Here is a 19,297-nt window from a genome sequence, read left to right on the forward strand (position 1 = left end):
AAAAAAAAAAAAAAAAAAAAAATTATGATCCTTTATAGCCCAAATGCTTAGGAAGTGTCTCATACCAATAACGCTTTAATACTTCTTAGATGAATGCACAAATGAGTGATTTCCTTGCTCAGGCTTTTGAGCAGCTTCTAAGTCTGTGGAGTTTCTAGGGCTGCTCTGAAGATTATAACTTGAATAACTATGAGCCACTCAAGGAATACCCTATTCAAGATATTCCAAGTGGACAAAGCAGTTTCCTTCTGCTCCCAAAAGTTTTACTGTCTGTATAAAAAGTCCAAACAGGCCTGATTCTGCTCAGATCCAAGATATAAAAAGAGACTTGATTAGCAAGAACCTAATAATGGAGAGATTTGTGGCAAATTAAATATATAAAAAGTGACAGGACAAAGCCACACCCATAAAGTATTGAGCTGCATGCAGATTGAAGGCTTTAGAAAGATGGACAGTTAGGCTGGGAGTGGTGGCTCATGCCTGTAATCCCAGCACTTTGGGAGGGCAAGGCGGGCGGATCACCTGAGGTCAGGAGTTCTAGACCACCCTGACCAACATGGAGAAACCCCGTCTCTACTAAAAATACAGTATTATCCGGGTGTGGTGACACATGCCTGTAATCCCAGCCACTTGGGAGATTGAGGCAGAAGAATCGCTTGAACCCAGGAGGCAGAGGTTGCGGTGAACCGAGATCACGCCATGGCACTCTAGCCTGGGCAACAAGAGTGAAACTCCGTCTCAAAAAAAAAAAGAAAAGAAAAAGAAAGATGGACATCCAACTAAGCAACATTAGATGGTCAATGAAACCTAAGAATGGGGTACCCACATAAAGTTTGGTGTTGCTTGAGACCCCACTAGGTTTTGTTAAAGATGAAAATAGAAGGCCACCATGAAAGGTCAGAGTCAGAGGGAGCCTGCAGAAAACATCGGAGAAAACATGAAATTCAAAGTATGTAAGTGAATATAAACCAGGAACCAGATAGAACCCTAAGGAGCCCTCTGAAATATCATGTCCTTGACACACATTGCTTGTGGCAATTGAGAATACAAGGATCTAGGACTCAATGAAGCTTTCAGATATTGCTGCCTGTCAGTGCATGATGCCTGGGGCTGAGACTCTAGTCTGGATGAAACTTCATCTCAACTAGACATCGGAATTAATTCTGTTATAGAAATAACACAACAGGAATACCCTGTATATGTATATGGCATTTGACAGAGATAAGGAGATATTCTGCAGAGCCTTTGGAGAGTTGAAATGCATAGCACAGAAGAAGTTTAATGGCATCTTCATGTACCTGGCTTATAGTTAGAGCTCAACATTTTTAAAATTATAAATAAATAATTAAAAAATCTAAAATCAATATTTAAATATGTAACACACCTGATAGATTTAATGGTGAGTGCAAAATCCTTCAACAAATAATAAGCATCTCCTTCATTCATCCTAAACAAAACAACATTTTGAAAATTAATAACACAAAACATTAAAGAACATCCTATCTTGTATTTAAATGCTGAATTTATCAGTAACAGGTACTTTTGTCTGTCAAGATCTCTTTCCAAGAATTATTTCTGCCACAGACTCCTAGATATTGATTTAATCTATAGCAATGGTGATTATGAATTCAAGAGTTGAAATTTCACCATCATAGATAAGCAATACAAATCGGAGGCTGGCCATCTCAGGAGATAACCAAAATAGGAAAATAAAGCTCAGGAGGGTAAATTGGAGCTAGAGACTCAAAAGGGAAGAAACAGATGTATCAGTTACTAATGTCACAGCTGCTTTATTCACAGTGAGTCACTTTTTTTCAAAACAGTGCTCAACATCTTTGAAGAGTGTCAGATATTTTAATACCTTCATTCTATAAGGATTTCTCCAACATTTTATGTAACAAACAAAATTGGTTTCCTGCTTTGGTGTGACCAAATGCCCCTCCCCACATCTATGTGCTCAGTGCCCAAGTCAATTTCTTCATCCTAGGTAAATCCAAGAGTGTTTACCCCTGGTTACTATTTTGAAAATGTTTTCCTGCCACAGAACTAAAACAATTGTCATGCACTCAGTCCTATATCTACTCTTCTCAAATATTGGAGAGCATGCCATTATTTTTCAGTTTTAAAATATCTAATAATGAATAAACAGGAGAGTAATAAATAAAAATATATCTATGAGCATATGCAAATATTTATATTGTTAGAGTACAACATCATGTCATGTGAGCTGGCCTAAGTGCCAAGATTTTGCTGGAAAACCACAAACAAAAATAATACCAAATTTGTTATTCTCTCTTGCCATTAGTCTCTAAAAATAAAATCTAGTATGCTTAGTATGATTTAACCTATATTTGAAACTATAGTGAGGATTCTTTCTTAAAATTCATTAAATTAATTCATTAGAGACGGAGATTGGGGTACAGAGAAACATAGACAGAGAGGACATACCTATTATCCTGGACTAATCCTAGCAAGGAACCATGTTTGTAGAAATCCAGTGCATAGGCATTAAGCGGCATTTTCCTTCCTCGGTTATCAAATTTCTGTGACAACAGCACTGGAGCCTGAGAGCGATTTATACCGATTGTGCCTAGAGTAACCTGAGAAAACACGATTTTTCTTAATGTATTACTTATGTATAAAGAAAGTTGATAATTTCTTATGTGGTGCTTTGTAGTTACATCCTTTAGTCACCATTTTTAAAGCCCATTCTTCGCTGTGAAGGAAGAGGGTGTTACCCACACATTGTGGTAGCATCATCCTAAGCAAGACTGGAGAGTCGCTCAGCTCCATCCCATGAGGATTATTGCATCCACAAAATACCGATGACACTTTCAACCATCCATCCACTGGAATATAGAAACACTAGGAAAGAAAACCTAACACCATTTCATTCTCCTTATTGGTGAAAGGAATTTACTTGTAAACAGGATATCAATGAGCTAGAGGATTATACATCACAAGAAAAAAAATCAACTGAACAACTCAAACAACTTTGGAACCCAATTACCGGAATAAAAAGAAGGAGGAAGAAGAAGGAGAACAAAAAGAAGGAGAACAAAAGAAGGAAAGTAAAAGAAGAAGGCGAATAGTTTCCCATGTCTGCTCATTTTTTGAAAACTACTATACAGAATCAATAGAACTCTAGCATACCATTAGTATGAGTGTAAATTGGCACAGCTACTTTTTTTTTTTGGAACTTACAAATAAATTTTAACAACTAAGCAAATTCATACATAAATATCTATGAATAACAAGAGTTGACTCCATGTACTTATGCAGATCAGTGATGCAAATTATAAATTGTAACAGTATCTAAACAAGACTCTATTATTAAAACTTAATAATTTGCAGGTAACCATTCAAGTGACAGGTATCAACTGCCTTCACCCCTGCTAAGACTTGTTTGGCACAGCTATTTTTTAAATGAGTTGGTAGTAGTTTGAGAAGTTTAATATTTGAATATTCTTATTCCTATATGACTCAGAAAATTATTTTAACCCAGAAAATCGATACCTAAGAGAAACTATTGCACATACACACGAGACATCCATAGCAACACTGTGTGTAATAGCAAAGATGAGAAACAAACACAACTATTTGAAACAGGAGAACAGATTAATGGGCTGTTTGATATTCACACTATAAAATATTATTAAATAGTAAAAATAAAAGACAGTTTGATGTTACAACAGGGATGAACCTTAAGGCATAGCACTGAATGTAAATAAAAGCGACTTTCAGGTGACTGCAGTAACTGTTCCTTCACTTTTCATAAAATTCAAAAGCAAATAAATATAAAAAAGGATTTCGTAATATGTAGTTTTTAAAAAGGAAAGTGTAAAACACCAAGTTTAGAAAGGTTGATGGCCTGGGAGAAGAGGGGAGACAAGAAAATGAAACATAGGAGGAGTACACCGATCCGTAGTACATGGTGTCCATGCTTTAGAACTTATCTATATGCTATAAAATAATGCTTTAGAACTTATCTATATGTTATAGATAAGTTCACTGCTTTAGAACTTATCTATATGCTATAAAAGATATATTTGTATGTATACTTAGCATTATATTACAATGTAAAATTAATTTTGTTAATTAAAATAAACAATAAAAGCAAAACAAGTTTAAGAGGTTATAACTTACTCTAGTAAAGTACATTTGTATAAAGTGAGTTGGGTAAGGTAAATGTGAGGGAATATGGAAAGAAAATGTGAGTTCAAGAGAGAAAGAACTGCAAATTTATAAATCCTTATAAAAAGTTTTCCTGACTTGTTCTTAACTTACTGACTATGGGTATGAAAACACTTTCTTGTTGGTATTCCATTTTATACAATTGAAAGAATGATGCATTGGTTTTAACACATCAACATTTATTTGAAACTAAAAACTGTATCTTCAGAATTTAAATTTAGGATAAAAATATATGTGTTAATTTAAAATGCACAAGATGTATATAGTCTTCAAAATTATTTTAAGTGATACATGACTATGATTTTGGAATAAAATCCAATACATGTATGTATTGGAGTTGAGACACCAATGTCAATCCATAATATCAAATGTAATAAAACATGTTTTCTCAAAGTTTGTATTAAAATAATTAAATTTCACCAAGTGTCAACATTCATATGAATTAGCCAGGATCTTCCAAATGTGTCTAGTTCTTTGCATTCCATTTTAGGCATCAATGATGCAGACTATAAGTAGTATTTACAGCACTTACAGTAGTACTGAGAAAGCCTGAAGATAGTTTTACATGGTTCTTCCACAACAAACCTGTGTCAGTATCAGTAGAGTCTTCAAAGATGGAAGAAAAGTAGTGGTGTTTGGAAACTCTCTGAGCAGGGTCCTCAGGCCAACTCTGAGAAACTGAAATCATATTGACTTCAAGAGCACCAATTCCTGAATGTATCTGTTGATACACCCAGATTTTTTTTCCTTTTTAATCTGGGAAATTTGAAGTTCCTTCTAAGCTGCCTAGCAATATAAATCCATTGTTTCTTAAACACCTTTTATTAACACACCCCACTCTTCACTTACATGGTTTGGAGTTTCTAGTCGAAGCAAATCATCATCAAAGTTCCCAGACAGACAAACAAATGGTGAAATTGCTACTCTTCCTTCCTTGCAGCTCATCAAATGAGATACGAGTTGAGAGTCTTCACATTCTTTACCTGTGAATTCTGACAATAATACTTAGGGATAGATTAGTGTTTTGAACTCAGGCAAGTTGTCAAACCTCAGATACTTTCTCTAGACCATGTTACAAGGGGAGCCATTCAGCTTCATGTAATGAAGACTGAAATGTTTTGTAAGTTAGATCACATAAGGTGAGCAGCACAGCTTGGCACAGAATACATTCAGTGAAAGTTGGCTATTAATGTTAGTATCACTATTATAAAAATGTGTATTATATTTTAGTTGCCTTAATAAGAAATGAAAGACTAAATTTAAATTGTATACTCTTATCAGAGAATTATTGTTATTACCTTTGTACTTTTCTTTTTTTTTTTTTTTTTTTTTGATGGAGTCTCACTCTGTCGCCCAGGCTGGAGTGCAGTGTTGCGATCTCGGCTCACTGCAAGCTCCACCTCCCGCGTACAGGCCATTCTCCTGCCTCAGCCTCACGAGTAGCTGGGACTACAGGCACCCGCCACCTCACCCGGCTAATTTTTCTGCATTTTTAGTAGAGATGGGGTTTCATCGTGTTAGTCAGGATGGTCTCGGTCTCCTGACCTCGTGATCCTCCTGCCTTGGCCTCCCAAACCTTTTTACTTTTTCTTACTGAACTCAGACTTGCCTTCAGAATCCTTCCTGAAACCATGCACCACAATTAGTAAGTTTGGAAGTAGTGCATGAGAATAAATATATTTTCCACTTATTTTCTTATAAAACCCAGATCAGACATTCAAACTGGTCTAATTTGTTATTGAGGCATAATATTCACAGACTCCAATCTCACCCCACCTGTGATGGTCACCTTATTGTGTCTATTTTCCCTTAGAAGGCTTCCATCTATTAGCTCATGAAAAAAAGAGCAAATGCTAAGAGTGTTAACCATGTACAAAACACTATTTTAAGATCTTCATATATGTTAATTTAATCATTTAAAACTCATCAAAACTAGGTAGATAATGCTATTCCTTTTCTCATATATCTATTCAGAAAACTAAGGCATGAGTGTGGAGTCTCTCGCTCAAGAAATTACAGCTAATAAGTAGCAGAGCCAGAGTTTGGACCCAGGAAATATGCTCAGAATCTGTGTTTATGAACACTAAGTGTATTTCCTCTCAAGACAGAGTGACAGAATTAGTCCCTAATTTCTCTTCATCTCATAGATGCCCTTACTCTGTTTTCCAGGCTTGACCCTGAAGCAGCATTTAACAAGATGGTTATAAATGGCCCTACTTAGTTTCAGTCTCTTTTGCCCTTTTAATGTCTAATAAGCACAATATTTTTCTTTAGAAAGGAAAAGGAATCTCCTCACTTGAGGGCAGAATAACCTTTCTGGGGTTCCACTCTTCTTCCAGAATAAACTCTTTTTAGGCAAGATTACTTATTCTTCAAATTGTTCCACTGTGGAGGTAAAATATACTTACTGATTTTTGACAATGGGAGTTGATATTCCTGATTCATATCAGCCAGTTTGGAAACAATTCGTAGAAAACCGGTAAAGTCCTCCATAATTTTCATGTTATACTCATCTAAAGCATCACTGAAATCCTCAGGGAGATCATCAAGGAAGACCTAGAAGCCGAAAAATTTTCAGAGAGATCTATTTACCTTCCTTCAAAACTGAATCGTTGGAAGAAGAAAGGTAAAGAACACTGCAATATAATTCTATAGTTATCTATTAATATTTATTCAATAATGTCAGTTTTATTTTTTCACTGGTGAAGTTCAGGTAACTTCATCTTTTGTTTCTATGTGCAATTATGAAAACAAATACCTTACTCATTACCCTTAAAAATGTATTTTGACATACTGAATCAAAACCACTTTTAAATAGAAGCATGCCCTCAAATAACATTAGACTTGTGAAAATTTCAAAGACTCTAGTGACACATTTGAACAGCAAGCAATGAGACAAAGTACATTTGCATGTCTAGAGTAAATCTCATTTTGTTTTGAGGGTTTTTTAAACCTCACTGGATTCATTTTGCTAATATTTAGTTAATTATTTTTTCACTTATATTCATGAAAGAGAAGTATCTCTAATTTCCCTTTTTATTATGTCCTAGTTAGGTTTTGGTATTAAAGTTAACTTTTGCCCTTAGAAAGAGTAAATATTCCCTCTTTTTGTATTATCCAGAAGAGTGTAGTGGACTGAATGTTTTATATTTTCTCAAACTTTGTATGTTAAAATTTGAACACTTAATGTGATGGGATTAGGACGCAGGGCCTTTGGAGATGATTAGGTCATGAGGGTGGCATCTTCATAACTGGAATTAGTGCCCATAAAAAAAGACCCCAGAGAGTCCCCCTTGCCCCTTCCACCATGTGAGAACACAGCATAAAGACAACCATCATTATGATGGTGGGCAGCCCCCACCAGACACCTTGATTTAGAACTTCCTTTTAATTATTAATTTTTTATTTTTGTGGGTACATAGTAGGTGTGTATATTCATGGATTACATGAGATATTTTAATGCAGGCATGTAATGCATAATAATCACATCAGGGTAAATGGGGTATCCATCATCTCAAGCATTTATCCTTTGTGTTACAAACAATACAATTATATTCTTTTAGTTATTCAGCCATAAAAAAGAATGAGATCCTGTCATTTTCAACAACATGAAAAAAATTGGAGGTCATTATGTTAAGTGAAATCAGCCAGGCACAAAAAGATACACTTCACATATTCTCACTACTTTGTAGGAACTAAAAGTTAAAACAATTGAACTTACGCAGATAGAGTAGAAGGATGGTTATCAGAGGCTGGGAAGGGTAGCTGGGGGACAGAGAAGTGAATGTTTAGTGGGTACCAAAAAAATAGCCAGAAAGACTGATCTCTTCTCAGCCTCTGGAAAGGTGACAAGTAAATTTCTGTTGTTTATTAACCAACCAATCACTGCTACATTACAGCAGCCCAAACAGACTAAAAGAAAATTTGTAAAATGTTGGTGTTATTCTTTTTACAATAAAAATCATGCATATTTAAGGCATACAAACTTGTGTTTTAATATACATATATAGTGATGTTATCCTTACAAAGTTTGGAAGAATTCACCAGTGAAGCCATCGGAGCCTTGGGTTTTGTTGGTGGGAATGTTTTTTTAAAACAATAGATTAAATTTCTTTACTAGGTATCAGTACCAGATTAGTTATATCTTCCTTACTCAGTTTTGGAAAGTTGTACTTCCTAGGAATTTGCCCATTTTACCTAAATAGTCAAATATATTGCCATAAAGTCATTCACAAAATCTTCCTTTGCTCTTTTCAATGTCTAAAATAGAGCCTGTAGTACTGTCCCATTTTCTTTTCTGATATTTGTGCTTTTACTCCCTTAATGAGTTTTGCTAGACAATCAATTTTACCATTCTTTACAAAGAACCAAGTTAGAGGCTTGGTTGATTTCCTGTTCATACAATTGTTGTTAATTTACTTCATATCTGTTCTTGTTTTATTATTTCTTTCCTTCTACTTACTATAGGTTAGATTTTCTTGTTCATTTTGTTATTTTCTTAAGCTAAAGTTTAAATCATTGATTTTTCAGCCTGTATTTTTTTCTAATTTATGATTTTAAGGCTGCAAATTCCCCTCTAAGCACTGAATAAATTTCAACTTATAAGCATTGTTATGTTTTCTTTATTTTAATTAATGTGAAATATTTTAAATTTCCATTATATGTCTTTTTTTTATCCTTGGTGTGTATTTATAAATTAATTTTTTAACTTTTCACACAATTGAGGTATTTCTGATTCTTCTGGTTAGTGTTTACCTGACATATATTTTTAATCACCTTACTTTCAAGCTTTCTCAGTTTTTATACCTAAAGTGTGATTTGTATAAACAGCATATATAGTCTGATGTCACTTAATGGCAGCGATATATTCTAAGAAATGTGGCATTAGGTGATACTGTCATTGTGCAAACATCACAACGTGTACTTAAACAAATCTAGATCACATTGCCTAGGCTTTATGGTATAGCCTATTGGTCCTAGGCTACAAACCTGTACAGCATGTTACTGAATTGAACACTATAGGCAACTGTAACACAATGGTAAGTATTTTGTGTATCCAAATATATGTGAATGAAGGAAAGGTACAGTAAAAATACAATATTATATTTATGCAACCATCATGTATGCACTCTATCATGGACCAAAATGTCATTATCTGACAGATGACTATAGTTCTCCATATTTTAAGATGTAGCCTGAAAATCTTTGTATTTTACTTAGTGTATTTGGTATGTTTACATTTAATATAACTATTGATATAGCTATTTTCTACCTTGTCATTTGTTTTCTGTCTGAATTTGAACCACTTTTTATATATTTTTTCTCTTCCCTTCTTGTTTTACCAGTTTTCCTTTTGTTAACATGTATGTGCACACTATTTTACTAGTCTTTTAGCTGTTACCCCAGAAATGATAAAAAAAAAAAGCTATAATTTTATGTTTCTTAATACTTCCAAAATTGTAAAACATATAAGTGTATTAACCTTCTGAACTCTTACATTATAATTTTCATAAATTTCAGTTCTACATATTATTTCAAATTTTATTATATGTTACAACTATTTTCTGACACATTGTGTATTCCCTTATATGTAATTACACATAATCTTTTCTATTGTGATTCATTCCTTCCTGCATTTTCATGTTTCCAAATTTTTGATTTTTTCTATTTACCTAAAGTATATATTTCTTTAACTGCAGACTTGATAGCAGTGAATAACCTCAGATTTCATGTCTGAAAACACCTTAATTTTATCTTTATTTTGACGAATATTTCCTGTAAGTGTAGAATTCAGGGATAGGAGTTATTTTATTAAGCACACAAAAAATATTGTTCCATTTCTGGAGAGAAAAAAAAATGGCAGACAAGAGGCAGAACTAACTTGCAGCTCCCTCTCGGACAGACAGAGCAGCATGTGGAGACTCACACCATGAACTTTTGCTCCAAGAACTGCCACAAGAACACACCAGGAAAGCCAAGAGAATCCACAGACTGCTTGAAAGAAGTAGCTTGCCACTTCAGGCAAGCTGAAAAACTGTGAATGTCCAAAGTGTGAAAGGGGGAACATCCACCCCTTAACATGCATCATCACTGGGGAAACTGAAGGTCCAGATCATGGGAGAATGATCTGGAATTGAGACAAATTTAGAGAGCCAAGTGAAATAGAGGGGTAGAGGAAGCAGTGGGATGAGCACTAGGTGCACTTTTGGTTTCCGGAAAAGTCATTTCTGACTTTGTCTCACAGGGGTCCTTGGGGAGGGCTTTGAGTGGAATTGGGGAAAGACCACATGGAGAAGGAAACTTCCAGCTTAACTTTGTAACAATTTCAATGGAACACAAATTTTCCTTGACAGAACCTGGGGCTGGGGAGTAAACAGGAAGTGCAGATACAAGCACAGAGGCTGCAGCAAGTGGGGAGGTGTGAAACCCAAGTGCTCTGCTTGTTTTCTCAGAGGGGAGGCTTGTAGCCTGGGGCAAGTTTTCAGCCCTGCTCACAGATTGCCTGGAAATAAATTCAGTGCTGTTTAGGGGTGGGGGACAGCACTATGAAAACTGCTGAAAGGAGCTCTAAATATTGAAACAAATCCCTGAAAGACACCAAAATGGAACCTCCTTAAAGCATAAATCTCACAAGACCTATAAAATAATAGTGCAATGGAAAAAGAAAAAACAAGGTATTCGGGCAACAACTAGCACAATAAATAGAACAGTACCTCACATCTCAAAACTAAAATTGAATGTAAATGGTGTAAATGCTCCACTTAAAAGATTTGGAATAGCAGAATGGATAAGAATTCACCAACCAAGTATCTGCTGTCTTCAAGAGACTCACCTAACACATAAGGACTCACATAAATTTAAGGTAAAGGTGTGGAGAAACATATTCCATGGAAATGGACGCCAAAAGCAAGCAGGAGTAGCTATTTTTATATCAGATAAAACAGATTTAAAGCAAAAGTAGTTTAAAAAGACAGAGGGACACTATATAATGATAAAAGGACTACTCCAACAGGACAATTTCACAATCCTAAATATATATACACCTAATACTGGAGCTCTCAAATTTATAAAAAATTACTAATATACCTAAGAAATGAGAAAGATAGCAACACAATAATAGTGGGGGACTTCAATACCCCATGATGGCAGTAGACAGGTCATAAAGACAGAAAGTCAACAAATAATGGACCTAAACTATACCCTAGGCCAAATGGACTTAACAGATATTTACAGAACATTCTACCCAACAACTGAAGAATATACATTCTATTCATTAGTATATGGAACATTTTCCAAGAAAGACCATATGATAGGCAACAAAGCAAGCCTCAGTAAGTTTACAAAATTATATCAAGTACTTTCTCAGATCACAGTGGAAAAAAAATGGAAATCTACTCCAAAAGAAATCCTCAAAACCATGGAAATATATGGAAATTAAATAACCTGCTCCTGAATGATTATTGGGTCAACAATGAAATCAAGATAGAAATTTAAAAAGTCTTTGAACTTAACAATATTAGTGACACAACTGATTAAAACTTCTGGGACATGGCAAAAGTGGTGCTAAGAGGAAACTTCATAGCATTAAATGCCTACATCAAAAAAGTCTGAAAGAGCAAAAATGGACAATCTAAAGTCACAACTCAAGGAACTAGAGAAATAAGAACAAACCAAATCCAAACCCAGCAGAAGAAAATAAATGGCAAAGATCAGAGCAGAACTCAATGAAATTGAAACAAACAAACAACAAAAAATACAAAAGATAAATGAAAGTAAAAGTTGGTTCTTTGAAAAAATAAACAACATTGATAAATAGACCATTAGTGAGATTAACCAAGAAAAGAAGAGAGATCCAAATAAGTTTCATCCAAAGAAATGAAACAGAAGATATTACAACTAATACCACAGAAATACAAAAAAAAAAAAAAAAAAAAATTATTTGAGGCTGCTATGAACACCTTTACACACAAACTGGAAAACTTAGAGGAGATGGATACATTCCTGGAAATATACAAATCTCCTAGATTAAACCAAAAAGAAATAGAAACTCTGAACAGACCAATAACAAGCAGTGAGATTGAAATGGTATTTTTTTTTTTTAATGTCAACAAAAAAAAGTCCAAGACCATATGGATTCACAACTGAATTCTATCAGGCATTCAAAGAAGATTTGGTACCAAGTCTACTGACAATATTTCAAAAGATAGAGAAAGAGGGAATCCTCCTTAAATCGTTCTATGAAGCCAATATCACCTTAATATCAAAACCAGGAAACGACATAACAACAACAACAAAAAAGAAAACTACAGACCAATATCTCTGATGAACATAGATGCAAAAACGCTCAACAAAATACTAGCTAACAGAATCCAATGGCATATCAGAAAGATAATCTACCATGATCAAGTGGGTTTCATACCAGGGATGCAGGGATGGTTTATCATATGCAAGTCAATAAATATAATATACTACATAACAGATTTAAAAACAAAAATCACATGATCATCTAAATAGATGCAGAAAAAGCATTTGACAAAATTCAGCATCCTTTATGATTAAAGCCCTCAGCAAAATTGGCATAGAAGGATCATACCTTAAGGTAATAAAAGCCATCTATGACAATCCCACAGTCAACATTATACTTTACAAGGAAAATTGAAAGCTTTCCCCCTGAGAACTGGAATAAGAAAAGGGTGCCCATTTTCACCACTCTTATTCAACATAGTACTAGAAGTCCTAACCAGAGCAATCAGACAAAAGAAATAAATAAAGGACATCCAAATTAGTAAAGAGGAAGTCAAACTGTCACTGTTTCCCAATGATATGACTGAATACCTAGAAAAGTCTACAGACTCATTTAAAAAGCTCCTAGAACTGCTAAACGAATTCAGTAAAGTTTCAGGATACAAAATTAATGTACACAAATCAGTAGCTCTGCCATACACCAACAGCAACCAAGCTGAGAATCAAATCAAGAACTCAGCCCCTTTTAAAATAGCTGCAAAAAATAAAATAAAATACTTAGAAATGCGCTTAACCAGGAGGTGAAAGACCTCTACAAGGAAAACTACAACACACTGCTGAAAGAAATAATAGATATCACAAGCAAATTGAAACACATATTATGCTCATGTACGGGTAGAATCAATACTGTGAAAATGACGATACTGCCAAAAGCAATCTACAAATTCAATACAATTCCCATAAAAATGGCACCATCATTCTTCACAAACTAGAAAAAACAATCCTAAAATTCATATGGAACCCACAAAAAGCTCACACAGCCAAAGCAAAACTAAGCAAAAAGAACAATTCCGGAGGCATCCTATTACCTGACTTCAAACTATACTATACGGTTATAGTCATCAAAACCACAAGGTCCTGGCATAAAAATAGACACATAGACCAATGGAACAGAATAAAGAACAGAAATAAAGGCACATACTTACAGCCAACTGATCTTCGACAAAGCATATGAAAACATAAAATGGGGAAAGGACACCCTATTCAACAAACGGTGCTGGGAGAATTGGCAAGCCACATGTAGCAGAATGAAACTGAATCCTTATCTCTCACCTTATACAAAAGCCAATTCAAGATGGATCAAAGACTTAAATCTAAGACCTGAAAGCATAAAATTCTGGAAGACAACATTGGAAAAACCCTTCTAGACATTGGCTTAGACAAAGGTTTCACGACCAAAACCCAAAAGAAAATGCAACAAAACAAAGATAAATACGTGGCACTTAATTAAACTAAAAAGCTTCTACACAGCAAAAGAAATCATCAGTAGAATAAACAGATAGCCCACAGAGTGGGAGAAAATCTTCACAAACGATGCATCCAACAAAGGACTAAATATTCAGAATCTACAAGGAACTCAAACAAATCAGCAACAAAAAAAACAAACAATCCCTTCAAAAAGTGAGCTAAGGACATAAATAGACAATTCTCAAAAGAAAATATACAAATGGCCAACAAACATAAAAAAATGGTCAACATTACTAATTATCAGGGAAATGCAAATCAAAACCACAATGCGATGCCACCTTACTCCTGTAAGGATGGCCATAATCAAAAAATAAAAAATAATAGATGTTAGCGTGGATGTAGTGAAAGGGAACACTTTTACACTGCTGGTGGAAATGTAAACTAGTACAACCACCAGGGAAAACAGTATGGAGATTCCTTAACAAACTAAAAGTAGATCTACCATTTGATCCAGCAATCCCACTACTGGGTACCTACCCAGAGGAAAATAAGTCTTTATACAAAAAAGATACTTGCACACACATGTTTACAGCACTACAATTTGCAATTGCAAAAATATGGAACCAGCCTAAATGCCCATCAGTCGATGAGTGGATAAAGAAAATGTGGTACATATGTATCATGGTATACTACTCAGCCATAAACAGAAATGAAATAATAGCATTCACAGAAACCTGGATGGAGTTGGAGACCATTATTCTAAGTGAAATAACTCAGGAATTGAAAACCAAACATCATATTTTCTCACTCACAAGTGAAAGCTAAGCTATGAGGACACAAAGTCATAAAAATGGTACAACGGACTTTGGAGACTCATAGGAAAGGTTGTGAGGGGTGAGGAATAAAAGACTACACATTGGGTGCAGTGTACACTGCTTAGGTGCACCAAAATCTCAGAAATCACTACTAAAGAACTCATACATGTAACCAAACACCACCTGTTTCCCCAAAACCTATTGAAATTTAAAAAAAATACCAAAAATTTCATATGTGGTCATCTGGAAAAGTATTTTTGATCTAAGAATAAAATGCAATAGCAGGTCTAATATAATTCTAGTTATGTAACACCAAGAGTTTTTATATGTATATATCTGATGAATGTATGTATTTGCATGTAAAATATCTGAATCACAACAAAATATTGTTCCATTGTCCACTAGCTTCCATTATTTTGATTAAAAAGAGATTTATCATTCTCATTATTACTTCTTAGAAGGAAATGTGTCACTTTATTTCTGTCCTAGGAGATTTATGATTTTGTGCTTTTCAGCAGTTTTAGCTTAATGTTTTTCTACAGTTATACTCCCTGAAGTTGACTAGGTTTTTAAAACTATGGTGTGCTATCTTTAATCAGCTTTGGAAAATTCCCAGCTATTATCTTTTTGAATACTCTTCGGCCATTTTTCTCCATCTTTTTTTTCTGGGACTCCCATTATATATGCATTCAACTTTTTTCATGTGATTCATGTTTCTTATGCTGTCTGATTTTTAAAATTTTTTTACCTCTGTGCTATTTGGATGCTTTCTATCATGCTGTCAACTTACCAATCATGACTTCTGAAATGCATATTCTGATAGTCAGATATTGTATTTTCAGTTCTAAAATGTCCATTTCGTTTTATATATTGTAATTATCTAGTAAAAAATCCATCCTTTCATTAATCTTGTCTCTCCTATTTTCTTGAACATATTAATCACACTTAAAATCCTTATATGTTAATGCTAATGTCTGGATCATTTACGGATCTACAATTATCGACCTCTTTTATTCCTGTTTATGGGTCATATGTTCATGCTTACTGACCTTTTTAGGTTTTGTTTTGGTTTTGGTTTTGCACCAGAAATTGTTTACAAAGGACTTTATAGGCTTTAGATGTTATCTTTCACCAGGGTGAATGCCCCCATTTTCAAGTTTGGCCAAGAGAGTGAAAGTATGATCACCTCAATTCAAGTACAGACAGTACGGACTGCAGTGGGTATTGTTTCACAGTTTTAGTAAGCCTCATTTATGCTTTGTCTCTCTTTCTAGGTCATGGATTTCTTAAGATTTTGAGAATAAGGATAGTTGGTCTTAGTCTTCTCAAATCTAAAAGACTACTAAAGATCCACCTTTTTTCCTGTAGCACCTTCTAACCTGCTGTTTAATTTTCCAGTCCTAGATGGCTTCAAAAATATCTTGAGGGCGATACAAGCCTACCCATGAAGGCAGACCCAGATCCTTTTCTCTAGTGAGTTTTTATTTAATATATGGGACTTTAGAAATTATTATCTAATTTTTCCTTTTTCTTAGAGATGGGGTCTCCCTCTGCTCCCTGGGCCAGTCTCAAACTCCTGGGCTCACGCAACCCTCCCACTTCTGCCTCCCAAAGCGCTGGGATTACAGGCTTGAGTCACCATGTTTGGCCTATTTTTTAAAGCTTTTTGGTGTAGCACCCTAACATTTCACGCAGATCTGACTGTTATGCAGTAAAGTGTATTTTTATCATGATCTTTTGTTCAAAATAGAGATAGTGAATTTTCTATGTTAAATATAAATTTATTTAAACAGAACAATTAAATAATTGTTTCAAAAATGTACGGGTGGTGAAAAGTGTAAAGATGATAGGTCAATGACTAAAATTGTGTTCACTGCTCTAGAGGGCATTCTGTGAGAGCACAGATTTTTAATCCAGCATTGTGGGATTAGAAAATATATACTAATTCTTTTTGTTCCATAGCAACTTTTCACTAAGGTTATCTAGTATAAACCAGCATATCCCATTTTATTCTAGGGAAGTATAATAGTAATAGTATTTGATGTTGACTTGATGGTAGAGAATCAAAACCAAAGAAAATGTTGCATGTTACAAATAAAACTGAAAGTGTTTCTCTGTTTTTGATCTCTGTGAGTCAAGTAACGATTTCTTAGATGACTATTCTAATATTTTCTCAGGGAAGACATTATAATTCACAACATGTATGTCCCTTCCATAGTTCTACCTTAAGGTAAAAGCATCCTAAAAGAACAGTATATTCGGTGATATAGCTAGTTGTTTCACTTAAATGTATAATTAGCATATCTTTTCTTTAGTCACCTGATGTTGTAATTTGATACAATCAGATGAAAAACATGAATAAAATGTTGATCCTGTTTTTCTCACAAAGACTTTTTTTTTGGTCGATTTACAGAGGGAGACATTAATTACAGATTAAATATCATACTGATTACAAAAAGAACAAATTATTCTATAAAACAAATGAATTATCCTTTGAATTAAAATTCTACAGCCACTAAGTCATTTTAGGTAAGACCTATTTAGTGATTTTACATTATTAAATTTTATCAGAATCACACAGTTTACCTTTGATTGATAAAACTCGAAGTGTGTATCTTGGAACTTTGGTGGAAAATACCTTCTTCCAAAGAGATGTGCCAATACTAACATTAGCTTTTCCATAACGTCTTGAGAAAAACGTTTTGAGCCTATACAAAACAAAGTGTCTTCTTGTAAATATGAAAGGGTATAATTCTATTTTTTCATGTTTAAATGGAATGTCATATTACATTTAATTTTATGGAAACTAAAATCTATGATAAATATAGCAATTGAAGAATTACCATATATCTGCTAATGGTTTTTATCTGTGCCTTCTTTTTCATCCTTGCTACCTATACCCTAATTTAGATCCTAATCATCCCACACAAATTGCCTTATTTCCTTACCTAGATTTCCTCACTTTAGTCTATCTTCGTGATTTTAAGAACACCATACAGATTTAGTGTTTAAATGCAAAAATCAAAGGATTTTAATAAAAAATGTATTAAATAAAATGTATTTAAAATTTACTCAATATGGATAAAATTGTATTTTAGGGGAAAATATGATGCTAAATTACGCTATTAATATAATGTCAGCTATTTAGGTATACTATACAATAATATTCAAAGAAAATATGATTGGAAGAAAATATTCACAAATACTAATAGTGATTATCTGTGGATAGTGTAACTATGAGTAATTTTTCCTTTTTAACTTAATGCTTTCCTATATCCTTTTCCTATGATGAATATATATTTTCTAAAACTTGTATATTATTTAATATGTCATTAATCCTGGTGGCAAGGAATCACTGAAGTTAATACTTTGGAGGTGTTGACATTGTAAATACATGTCATAAAATATGGCTGACTATCATTTAATATATATTAGTAGGTATTTACTTTATCAATTGAAGAGCTATAAATTATATACATATTAATTGTATTTTCTTTACTAAAAAATATTCCTGAAGTGTTGGTTTTCTACAAAACTGTTGCTATTTTTGGACTCTCTCTCTACATATATATATAAAATCTCAAGCTTACCTTTACTGGTTGGCTGACAGAGATCATGGAAAAGGCCATTTACAAGAAAACTGACAAAAACAAGATTAGAAGGTTCATGGTAATGCAAATGTGATACAAGTCCAGCAAACCCCATAGGATTACCTTCTTGATCTAAATAGCCCTAAAGAACAAAAAACAATTTATTAGTTTGACTCAAGTTACCACATAATTAGTAACTTATTAAGTATCAGTTTAAAATAGTATTTAATGCCAATATAAGAAATATTTATAACTATTACTGGGCCCAACTTTTATAATTATACCATTTATAAGTAATATCAATCATTGGATAGAACCTTCTAAAAGCTACAATTAGTTCAGCATGGTAAGAAATCTAGATAGTAGTAATGCTATTCGCCCGCCCCCAAAAAAGTGCAGTAATGCATACCTCTTTCACCAAGAACTGCAAAGAAAACAAGAAGTAAAGTTTTAACATGTCCATGACTCTGGGTTGCTTGAAGGACAGCAATGAATGCTTTAGCACTGATAGCACCTTTAAAGAAAAGAGTACTTTTAGACACACAATGTTAAGTGTCACAAAATACATTTGCAAATGATAATAAATGATAGATCAATATCTATTATACCACACAGACATTAGAAATGCATCAGATAAAATTTGATTTCATACTATTTTATAGTGTTACATGGCAACTTCTTTTTTTAACAAAATAAAGCACATAAACCGAATTGTCAGAAATGAAACGTATTGCCAAAGAGTCTGATTATAAAAGCCATTCCAGTTCAGGAGCTTATAGCTTTTAAGTTGTTCTAGAAGTAAAAAGAGATATTATCCCACGTTCTGCAGTATTATTACAAAAAATCATGTAACTAGGTTGATTTCAACCAATGTTATAAAAATATTGCTTGCTTTCCAGCATAAAACTGCATTAAAGTACATATATCTTTCAACTTCCCACTAAAATGTCCATGAAATTCCAAAAAAAAAAAAAAAAAAAAAAAAAA

General features: G+C 33.8%; 1 protein-coding gene across 1 annotated transcript in view; it reads right to left on the minus strand.

The window, feature by feature from the left end:
• Positions 1–19,297, minus strand: part of DDX60 (DExD/H-box helicase 60) — a 107,034-nt gene that overhangs the window by 3,225 nt on the left and 84,512 nt on the right. Inside the window, exons 30-36 of the mRNA XM_017887891.1 lie at positions 18,720–18,824; positions 18,311–18,452; positions 17,307–17,428; positions 6,603–6,750; positions 5,044–5,186; positions 2,449–2,600; positions 1,385–1,447 (exon numbers count right to left, since the gene is read on the minus strand). Of these exons, the coding sequence (XP_017743380.1) occupies positions 1,385–1,447; positions 2,449–2,600; positions 5,044–5,186; positions 6,603–6,750; positions 17,307–17,428; positions 18,311–18,452; positions 18,720–18,824 (875 nt within the window). The remainder of the gene's footprint in view (positions 1–1,384; positions 1,448–2,448; positions 2,601–5,043; positions 5,187–6,602; positions 6,751–17,306; positions 17,429–18,310; positions 18,453–18,719; positions 18,825–19,297) is intronic.

Source organism: Rhinopithecus bieti, unplaced genomic scaffold, assembly GCF_001698545.2.
Source record: "Rhinopithecus bieti isolate Rb0 unplaced genomic scaffold, ASM169854v2 scaffold_16999, whole genome shotgun sequence".
In the NCBI taxonomy this organism is placed as follows: Eukaryota; Metazoa; Chordata; class Mammalia; order Primates; family Cercopithecidae; genus Rhinopithecus; species Rhinopithecus bieti.